Source organism: Gaeumannomyces tritici (assembly GCF_000145635.1).
Source record: "Gaeumannomyces tritici R3-111a-1 unplaced genomic scaffold supercont2.1, whole genome shotgun sequence".
Lineage (NCBI taxonomy): Eukaryota > Fungi > Ascomycota > Sordariomycetes > Magnaporthales > Magnaporthaceae > Gaeumannomyces > Gaeumannomyces tritici.
The window spans coordinates 6237383-6247227 of NW_008804545.1; the positions used below are offsets into that span (position 1 = coordinate 6237383).

At 57.9% G+C, this 9845-nt stretch overlaps 4 protein-coding genes across 4 annotated transcripts in view; 2 read left to right on the plus strand and 2 right to left on the minus strand.

Moving 5' to 3' along the window:
- GGTG_01969 (hypothetical protein) overlaps positions 1-414 on the minus strand; it is a 4106-nt gene extending 3692 nt beyond the window's left edge. Inside the window, exon 1 of the mRNA XM_009219740.1 lies at positions 158-414. The gene's annotated coding sequence lies outside the window, so the exon portion shown is untranslated. The remainder of the gene's footprint in view (positions 1-157) is intronic.
- Positions 415-1542: 1128 nt separating this feature from the next.
- Positions 1543-2172, plus strand: GGTG_01970 (hypothetical protein; the record flags this gene model as incomplete). The annotated part of the gene is made up of 1 exon (XM_009219741.1): positions 1543-2172. The coding sequence occupies one exon, from the start codon at positions 1543-1545 to the stop codon at positions 2170-2172; it is 630 nt and encodes a 209-aa protein (XP_009218005.1).
- Positions 2173-3472: 1300 nt separating this feature from the next.
- GGTG_01971 (hypothetical protein) lies at positions 3473-4714 on the plus strand (the record flags this gene model as incomplete). Its single annotated transcript, XM_009219742.1, has 2 exons — positions 3473-3526; positions 3680-4714. 2 exons carry the CDS (start codon positions 3473-3475, stop codon positions 4241-4243), a joined length of 618 nt encoding a protein of 205 aa, XP_009218006.1. The 3' UTR covers positions 4244-4714.
- Positions 4715-5408: 694 nt separating this feature from the next.
- Positions 5409-9845, minus strand: GGTG_01972 (nucleolar complex protein 4). The gene is made up of 2 exons (XM_009219743.1): positions 8212-9845; positions 5409-8134 (listed from the first exon to the last, which is right to left on the minus strand). Exons 1-2 carry the CDS (start codon positions 9700-9702, stop codon positions 7994-7996), a joined length of 1632 nt encoding a protein of 543 aa, XP_009218007.1. The 5' UTR covers positions 9703-9845; the 3' UTR covers positions 5409-7993.

Here is a 9845-nt window from a genome sequence, read left to right on the forward strand (position 1 = left end):
GGGGGGGCTCGTGCGAATTCTCTAGCGGTGCTGCTAAGCACAAAGAGAGGTTGGGTGTGGTGGTGGGGAGACGGCGGAACAGGGAATGGCCGGCAAGTATCGCAGCTGTTCCTCGCCAGATAAGAAAAAGAACAGAAAAAGAAAACAGCCAACTTACGATCAAAAAAAGACCTGTCTTTCGATGGCCGAGCGCAGGACAAAGGCTGGGAAAATGGCGGTGCTCTCGTCTCACTGAAACGGGAGAGCAGTCATGTGGCGATGGAGGGCGAAGAGTCTCTGCGTCAACGAGGGCAGAGGGTGATGGGTTGCTGATAGACCGCAGGAGGCGTGGTGCTATGCGGCGCTTCTTCTGCTGGGCCGATGGAACGACCTTGATGAACAGCAGGAAGATGTGTGGGTGTGGGTGATCAAGCAAGATGATCTTGGAGGGGGACAGACATGCGCCGTGAATGATGGCGGCAGTGGTGGTTTTGTACTTCAAATGGTCATCTGTGGGAGACGCACCACCCGCGATGGAAAGAAGGTATCTGCGCTACCCCTCCGGCGTACGAGGAGGAGTACCAGACGGATGTACCTACCTCACCCCAGTCAAGCACTAGCGGCACCGACAGGGGTCTCTGACCGGCTTGAGGAACGCGAAGAGCAAGAGGAAGGGTGTGGGTGCCGAAAAAAACGCTGCTTGAACGCCGACACGGCCGTCTATTGGGTGGGTCCGGACGGAGGGCGTGTATGTGGGCGGGTGGACTGCGTCTACCAGTCCCGAAGAGCACCGGCAAGCCACCCCTCACACGACCCGTTTACTGTGTATGCGCGCGTCCAAGTGACATGCCCACCCCGAATTGTGGCAGTTCCCCCGTGGGCCCAGACGCTGCGCTCTGGGAGGGCAGAGGGCAGGTGTGCACTTTGTGAAGCCTGTGGCTTGCTGCGGCACGTTTTTTTTGTTTTTTTTTTTTGCACTTGCACTTGCACTTGCACCCGGATACGTCAATGGGAACGTTGGCTGACTGGACGCTTGCCCTCCAATACTTGGGCCATGTCACATTGGGCAGAGTTTCTGGTTGGGTCTGGCAGAAACGGCCGCCCACGCTGGGGCCTGCCGAGAACGAGTGGTTGTGACAGCCTTCCTTTGTGACAGCCAAGCGAAGCGGAAAAAGATGCATCTTGTAACGGAACTTCGGACCCCTTTGATGGACCAAATAGTCGTCCCCAACCGAGTGCGGGCAAGAGGGGAGGGGAGAGGGGGAATTTTTTTTTTTTCCAGAAAAAGGTACAGGCGATGCGCTGGGTTAGGTGCATGAGTGCGAAACCCCTCTGCGGGACAGTTATGGGAATACATTGGACCAGCGGTGAAGGGCGGGCGAAGCTGCCAGGTGCGGGCAGGTACCCGCCTAACCGGGGAGCAGGGGTCTTGGGATGTTCACCGGGGAGCGCTCCCGAACGGATACAAAGTGGGAGGCAGAATGGAGAAACAGGCCGCATAGGCAGACCTCGCGTGATGGGGGACGGACAGCCGACCAAACAGTGGCCGTTTCCTGTGGGAATATGGAGGGGATCATCCTGACGTACGTTAGAGGCATGCCGCAGCGCAAGGGTCGTCGACTGCTCTGGCGTTTCCAGTTACGGTCCAGGGTTGGGAGTGGTACCCTTTCCGCGGGGGAGGGACAAGCGGGACGGAGACAGGTCAACGGCGTCAGCACCCAGGACGAGTCCGTGACCACGATCGTACTCTGTTTTGGGGGTAGAGACAAGGGAAGCGCGAGATCGAGGTGCACCACACAGCAGCAAGGTCCAGAGGGGCCTAGCCCTCTTTGGAGGGGAGCAAGGATGACGGGCGAGGCGATTGGGCAGGACATGACGAGTGAGCCGTCCTGGAGCAGTCGCGAGGGGAGGACGCTGCGGGGACTAGCAGAGGTTGGGCAGAAACGACCGCTTCGGGGCATGCCTGGGCATCGATACCCAACCGTACTGGTGCGTTTCTGGCTGTTGTCCAGTGGGAAGCCGCCCCGGCGTAAGAGCAGCACCCGCCATCCATGTGGTGCGGCGTTGGCCAGTCACAAGCGGCCGCGGTGGCCAGTGAGCAGCTGGGCTTTGCTGCCCACACACACCACCACCACCACCAGGTCGGTCGGCGTCCAGCACAACCTCAAGGCGCGCACGCAGGGAGTGGGGTGAGTGGCGCGTGAGCGGGGAGCAAGCAGCAGTAGGCGCTGTGGATAGCATCGAAGCACCGAGGAGGCACGCCTGGGAGGCAGCGCTCTCGCCGGGGCTGAAGGGGGCCAGGGGGGATGACGGGGTCGCCTGTGGACTTGTCTGACTGCCTGTGGGTTGGCAGCAGGATGCACTGACCTAACTACATCGGCCCTGGGCTGTTGTCTGGCATAACGGCGCCGGGCAGCGGGCGAATGAGGTGGCCTGGCCGACGGGCGCGAGAGCCATGGCAGCGCATGGCATGGCAGCCGGTCTGGAGCGGATTGCTTTTTTTGGCTTGAGCGGGTTGATGTTTTGGTTTTTGCGAGCGCTCCAGTGGCCCCAGCCTAGCACTGCCTCCCCCACAGCAGCATGGATGAATTGAGCGACAAAATTGAGCGACAATCGTGGCGACCCGCCCTTCTCTGACGCTCCTGCCCGTGACCAGCGCCGCAGACGCCCCGATTTAATTGCATACCTCGGCGTCCTATCGATTGATGCATGCACTCAATGCAGTTGCTGCAGTCGCTGCACCCACCTACGGGCCACCTCGTCGCACGCTCGCTTGCAAGTGCCCGCGTCGGCTGGATATCTCGAGATACTTGCAGGCGTGCAGCCAGCCATGCAGACGCGCCATGCCTCTGATCAGCAGGCGTGCTGCCGTGGTTGCCGTGGTTCCAAAGCGCTGCTGCAGCAGACCGCTTGCCGCTACTGACTTTTTGCCTTTGCCAGGTACCCCCACCTCGCCCGTGAATCCCCGGTTGCAACTCGGATTACTGCATCACCCCACCCCCAAACGGAGCGTTGGGGAACGTCAGGCTCGGTTAATGGGTTAATGGGATCGCGATTGATCGCTGGCCCCGCAACCTGTCAGCTGCGCGCGAGGATCGGATATGCCAATACCTTGGTATGCACCAACCAGCATAAGAGCGGTCAAATTGATACTTCAAGCTCCACGCCAACCAAATTTTGCCTTGTGTTTGTTTTGTTTTGGTTCTGCCTTCGGAATCTGCCCATTACCGAGTCGCGATGGTGCCAGCGATGGCAGCAGCAGTCGCAGCAGTAGCAGCGGCAGGAACAACGACAAGCAGCAAGAACAACGTCAACAACAACAACAATAACAAAACATCCATCCCCTCGATCCCGTCTGCTCAGCGAGATCCCCAAAGCGCGCGTCAACCTCCCAGCCACCGCCTTTTTTTTCCTTGGCCCACGGCCCACCTACTCAGCTGGGCGCGGGACTCACTGGTCAGCCTAATTGAGGGCGGCTCCACCTGGTCGCATAATGCGCGGCCTAGTATCGTCGCCCAAGTGCAGGGAGAGCCAGCCCAAACATGCGGTGTGTTTTTGCTTTTTTTTTTTCTCTTTTTTTCTTTTTCTCGACCCCGTTCGTGTTTTCCACTTTGTGTCCTTGCCCAGGCGCGTCCGGGGCTACGCGTACCGCCCTCCCCCCACCCGCCAAAAAGACAAAACAAAAACACTCCATCCACAGGCCACCACAGGCCACCACAGGGATGCCGCCGTGCCTGGTGGGCGGGCTGTGTGGCCGCGAGATGTGGCCAGCACCATGGGCGCCACACACACCAGGCAGCCCCCTTGGTGTGCTCGGCTTGCCGGACGGCTTGGGTTGCCCGGGACCATTTGCTCCGCGGCACCGCCGAAATCCAACCAGGGCTTTGGCCTGCCTCTCTCACCTTGTCATGCCATCCCAAAACAGCTTCCTCTCTGGAACGCCCTTCCCCTTTGGGACGGGTGTGACGGCCAGTTCTCGCGGCCCGGCAAAGCCACCGGCCTCGAGGTGACGGCTGCCAATCACCATCACAAGGCGAGCTGGCCTTGTGACCCTGGGAAGGCTGCTGCCGGCCGTCATCACCACCATCGCCTCCGTCATCAGGCGTTTTCGTCGCATACCCGAAACGGGCTGCTTGGCTGGCCAGGACTAGGACTAGGATCAGGACCAGAGGACCACCACCACCGGGCACCTCGGAAGGGCGGGGCTGAGAGTGGATGGGGTGGAAGGGCCTGCGTCCGAGGCGGCCGGAAACATGCCATCTGAATTTTTTGCTCGGGCTTCGCTCCGGAACCTGCGGCCCCCTCGGCAGATGCCGGGATGCGGATGCATCGAGTGATGCCTGACTTCCGACCGCCAGCTCGTCCGGGCCCGACAGCCTCGGAGGCGGTGGAGGAAGATACCTCCCTGGCACGGAACTAGGTGGAGGAGGTACCTCGGTCCTGCGAACTCCTCGTGGTGACTCATACTTGGACTCCTCCTATCGCCGGGAACACTTGTCAGGGGTCTTGGCCACGCAGTACGATGGGCCGACCTTCCAGAAGATTACCAACGAACTTCGGGTATCTACGCAGTATCGAAGCTGCAGTGGTGGGCGGACAAGACTCCATTCCTGTCTCAGGGCCCATATTCTGTCTGTCACATCTCACCTCGTCTGCATACACTTCCCTGCGATCTAGCCATGCCACTCTATCTTGCAGCAGCATACCTCTTGCATGAGGCTTGGGCACAAAAAAAATTTTGTGCTTCAATATCCAGGGCCTGGCAGTCAAGCGTGAGCAGAGTGGCACTTGTTATCCGAACTTTGGCGCACTATCAAGTGATTGTTACCCATACCCATTTTGCTGTTATTCCATTTTAGTTCCCCTTGAGGCATTTTTGTGGATGCTATGCTTTGATATCTCCCTTGCTATTCAGCCCCTCGCTTGTGATGATGCCTTGTGGCGGCCATCGTGACAGGGGGACCCCTTCCGCCACGCAGGCAGGTTCTTGTTGCGTCTTCACCAAAAAAAAAAAAAAAAGATGTGCGTCACCAAAGAAGGTTCCCTTGGGAGCCAGCCATGCGCGGCCCCCAAAAACGCCTCCCTCCGTATTTTGGGACGATCTCATATGCAGCCAAACAGGTTCGGGGCCAAGACAAGCGTCGTCGCATGGGGATGGTGTTTTTGTCCACTTGCGAGCAAACAGGTCTAGCGGTGAAGAGACGTCCTCCTCGGTCAGCTTCCCAGGCAACGACCCCGGTTCCCTGTCAGCCGAGTCGGGATGCACCTCCCAGATTCGAAAAGGAAGAACCAAAGGACGAACGAGATGCCTTCTTCTGTCCTTGGGCCGTTGGGGAAGATGGGTCTCCTGACTCAGATTTAGTCCAGAGCTGAGGGAAGCGTGAGCAGCGAGCGAGCCTTCGGACCTGCATCAGCCCCAAGGAGGCGAGTTTCCCGCGCGTCTTTGCTCACGACCGCTGCGCGCCCTCGCCTCCTGCACGGCGAAGAGAAGCGGTGATCCCTGTATAGGGCCTTTTTTCTTCGCAGTTGGATCAACCTCCCGCTTTTTTTCTTCTTGTCTTGTCTCATCTGCCTTGGATCCCCATTGGCGCGGCGCTGTGATAGCAAGATTGCCTTAGTCCTATGCGCCGCTCAAGTGCTCCGGCTTGCTCGCCCAACCCCACAGAAAAATTAAGAACAAACAAGGGAAGGAGTCAAACAGGTTGAAACGGGCCTGTGCTGCCCTCCTGCCCTTGGGGAGCATCACCACCAACGTTCGCACTACCGCTAGTTTGGGCAATGACATAATCCTTGTCGTCGTCTCAGCTCCCCCCTCCCCGGTCCGGCAGGCTTACTACGCACATCCACCATCCGGCACACGCCATGCCTACACCGTCCTACCATCTCCACGTTCGTTATATGTTACTATGTTGCGATGCTACTGGGATCTCTGCCCACGCCCCATGGTAACAGACCCTTCCTGAAACTCGGTCCCGAGCCTGCAGAAAGCACGGCGCATGGCGAGCAAGGGGGGAAAGGATAAGCGACGGAGGAGAGAAAGAAAAGATGGGCGAGGCAAAACGCCTGCGGCCTGGGCTTGCGAAGGGGACCGCCCATGCGCCTACTCTCACTCTCTCGCTCGCTCGCATGTGCGGCTAGTTGCTCACCGTACCCAGCCCCTTGGAAGTGAGGGGACGGAGGAACCCATCAACCTCAAACCAGAGTGAATGAAGGAAGGGGCCAAGTCGCCGCTGAGGGCCTAGACATGCAAGATGGGCCCCGTAAAATCTTGTTTGCGTTTTTTTTTTTACTTTCTTTTTCTGTCTCTTTCCTTTTCATTTTCGTTCTTTGGGTCGGGTCCGGATCACCAAGCCGGAAGTCTCGTGTTTGATGGTCCTGGGCAGAGTGGCGGTGAAGGATGATGGGAAAGAAAAAAAGCTCCGCGTGGACTTCCAAGCCTCTTTTTTTTTTTTTTCGGCTACTTTGTTTCTTTTTTGGTATTCTGCTCGTTGATTTGTTTATCCATCTCCCCCAGTTCCGTTCACGAACGTTATCTTTGGAACTGGTGCCGAGAGAAAATCATACATGCCACCCTTGTGAGCCTTTACACGCCCCTCCCCCTTCATGGCACTTGTGCCACCGTAAAAGAGAGGGAAGAGACAGGAATAGGAACACTTGAAACGCCAGGCAGGGCGGGCAGTGAGAGCTCCTTCCGCCAGGGGAGGGGGACATTGTGGCACCGCAGCGAGCACCGCACAAGCCGCAGCGCGCGCTGCAGAGGTGGGCAAAGGCAAAGGGGAGGACGAAGGGGGAAATGGATGTGGGACCGGGGCGACGCCCTCATGCTCTTCCTCCTCCTCCTCCTCCTCCCCTTGGCAGATCATCCCCGCCCTGCCGTACGACCGAGCTGTTCGGGACGATCGGGGTAGGACGAGGGAACGGACTTGCTGCTGCCTCAGGAGGTGTGAGAAGTTCTTGCCGTCGACCAAGTTTTTCTTCCCTTTCCTTCTTTTCTTTTCTTTTTGTCTTGCTTTTGCCTCTTGTCATGTGCATACATGCATCACACCGTAGTTACGGAGACTGGAGAGAGTCGGAGGAGAACGGTGGGACCCTCGAACCGGCTTTCTCGTCTTGCTTTGCCTGCCGGGTTGCGGATCTGCCTGCTCTTCCGGCTTGGTCGAATGGTTCTGCTCGCCCCCGTGCTGATATTTCTCCACACCGAACAAGATCCTTCCATCTCCTTCGCCCCCCGCTGTGGCCATGAAAAAAAAGGGAATGGGACAAAAAAATAACAGCGTCGTTTATCATCTCCCGCCTGGGAGAGGGGGCGTGGCCGTATCGGGCGAGTGTGCGAGCGAGTGAGTAACCATGGTCCGATCGCGCCGGCCCCGACGACGCAGGTGGGCGGGAATGTTGGGAGCCAAGGAAGTAGCTGTCCGCCTCTCGCCATCGTTCCCTTACTAGTTACATGTTTGCTTTCACATCGCCTCAGTGTGGATGAAAAAAAAAAAACAAGAGGGGAGTCACGGGGGGTGCCAGCTGGTGACCTCTCACGTGCAAAGGTCCTGCAGTAGGCCGGCTGTTTGCTCTCTTCCATGTCAACCCGGGCGCACGCGTCACGGCTCCTCAGAAAGTGTCACCAGAGTGGCTCGTTGCCGCTTGCCGTTCGTTCCTCCGTCCCCCCAGGGGCTGACTCACGGATGCCTCATCAGCGGCCGGTTGTACGGGGAAGCTCGGGTGGTTAGGGTATCCATTTCTTTGCAGTGTTGCGTGCACTATGTTGAGTCAAATATTTTGTGCCGAGCGCGAGCACCATCTCCTCGCTGTTTGCGGGGTGAGGCCGACGGGTCATGGGAGTTCTGCCGTCCGCAGCACGACAGGATGTGAAACTGAGGGGCGCGAACGCCAGAGACTGCCCGGCTACGCTAGGTAACATCGCACGCGACATCGGTAGGCTCCGAGCTTTTCCGATATGCTGTTGCACGCGGTCACGTCGTACACCTTGTATATATGCCTGGAAGCTGAGGCTAGCCTGCTATTGGAAGTCCCATAGCTTCACGAGCAGGCTATCCTGCTGCCCGCTTTCCCGATCGTGGGGGAGCAGTACCCTCTTCGGGATCTGAAACTCCACCACTGGGCTCCGTTTGATCTCCTTGCTGAGCTCTCCGTCGAGAAGCTGTGAGTTATGTTGGTCAGGCAGTCAGTCATATGATGATTCAGAGAAAGGGCTAGCCGGTGATCAAAGACGCTTACACTTGCGTATGAGTGGTCAAGAAAGTCCTCCACATTGTAGAATTGCTTTGTGAACTGTTCCGAGATGATCTTGGCGATGGTGGCCACATTTGGATGGTAGTGTGACTGTAGTTGAACAATCTCCCAGAGGCAGCTCTCGATGGCCTGTGTCTCCATCGGATCCTTCTCGTCCGGAAGGAAAGGGTCATCCATGCCCCCGTTCTCCAGCAACTCTCGCTCCTCGTCCGTGCGGACCTCGTGGTGCATCATAAACGTGCACAGGGGGTGCTTCTTGAATAGATTGTAGAACCATGGAACAACAACCACGATGGCACTGGGCGGGGCGTTGAGACACAGCCTGGCCAGTCTCTTGATGAAGCTCGCTACGAGCTGCGCCGGCAGGTGGGACGACGAGAGGAATGTGTCGAGCAGCCGGAAGAATCTGGACCGATGCTTGGAGTGGAGGAGGTCGGCATCCAGAAGCGAGTACAGCTTGTTGTAAAACTCGGGGTAGTCCAAGTTCCGCTCTTGTATCAGGTAAAATACTCCAGACAGCGCGAGAAGCGAGACTGACCCGCCCTCGTTGAAGCTGTCAGTGAGAAAGTCCATAAGCATCTCGGGCTTTGTGAACCATGGCGCAACGTGGGTTGAGATGACAGCCAGAACTCGCTTCCTCTGCTCCTTGTCTAGACCTAGGTTCAACAGTTTGACCCAGGCGTCCTGCGCCGGCCTCTTGTGCTGAGCCACGGAATACATGGAGTGAGACTTCTTCTTCGGTGGGTCAAGGTAAAATTCGCCTATGTCGTCGTTGGACTCGGGTACTGCCTCTACCGAAACCAGCAGCTCCAAGACGGCGTCGAAAGAAGGCGGTGCATCGGGCGACTGCGCAGCCAGAGTCTCGGATATGCCCTTGAACGTATAGAAGCGTACATCGTCATATACATTGACGAAATTCTCGGCGAGCTCGGCCCGGAGTTCACCGGCACCCGCGCCTTTGGAGACGGCGGCCGCAACGATCTGGGTCATGAACTGCCTTGGGAACGAGTACTCCTCGCTCTCCGAGGATGTAGCCGCAGCCTCTGCCTTCAGCAGGCGCATTGCGAGGGTGAGCGCGGTGGAGGATGCGTCCTCCTGTAGCATGAGTCTCTGCAGCACGGCCTTGTATTCAGAAAGGCGGTCTTTGAGCCACGTCACAACGACCGCATCTTTCTCCGAGCCGCCTTTCTTTCGTCTCAGGGCGCCCTGTGCTAGCAGCCGGATGAAGACGCGACAGAGGGACACTGAGGCGACCAGGTCGGTTCCGTCCTCGTCGTCGTCCTTTTGTGCATATGTGAGGAGTGCTGCAATGTTGTTGTAGTTCTTCTTGGACTCAACGATGCCATTTTCCAACAAGAGAATCTGGGCTTGCTGGTCGTCATCGGATTCGTCTCTGTTCTCTGATCGTGCTCGTTTCGGAGGACGCTCGGCTGCAGCCTGTGGGCGTTTCCTCTTTGCAACGCTGCCGGAAGCCATGGCGCAGCTCTATTGCCAGCTGGTTCCTATGCTATGTCTGGTCGTTGAACTGTCGATTGGGCTATTCGTGGATTGGGTGATGAAGCGTTCGTTCTGGGTCCCAATAAGGAAGGGTCCTTCCTGCGACAGCTTGGTGCCGTGCA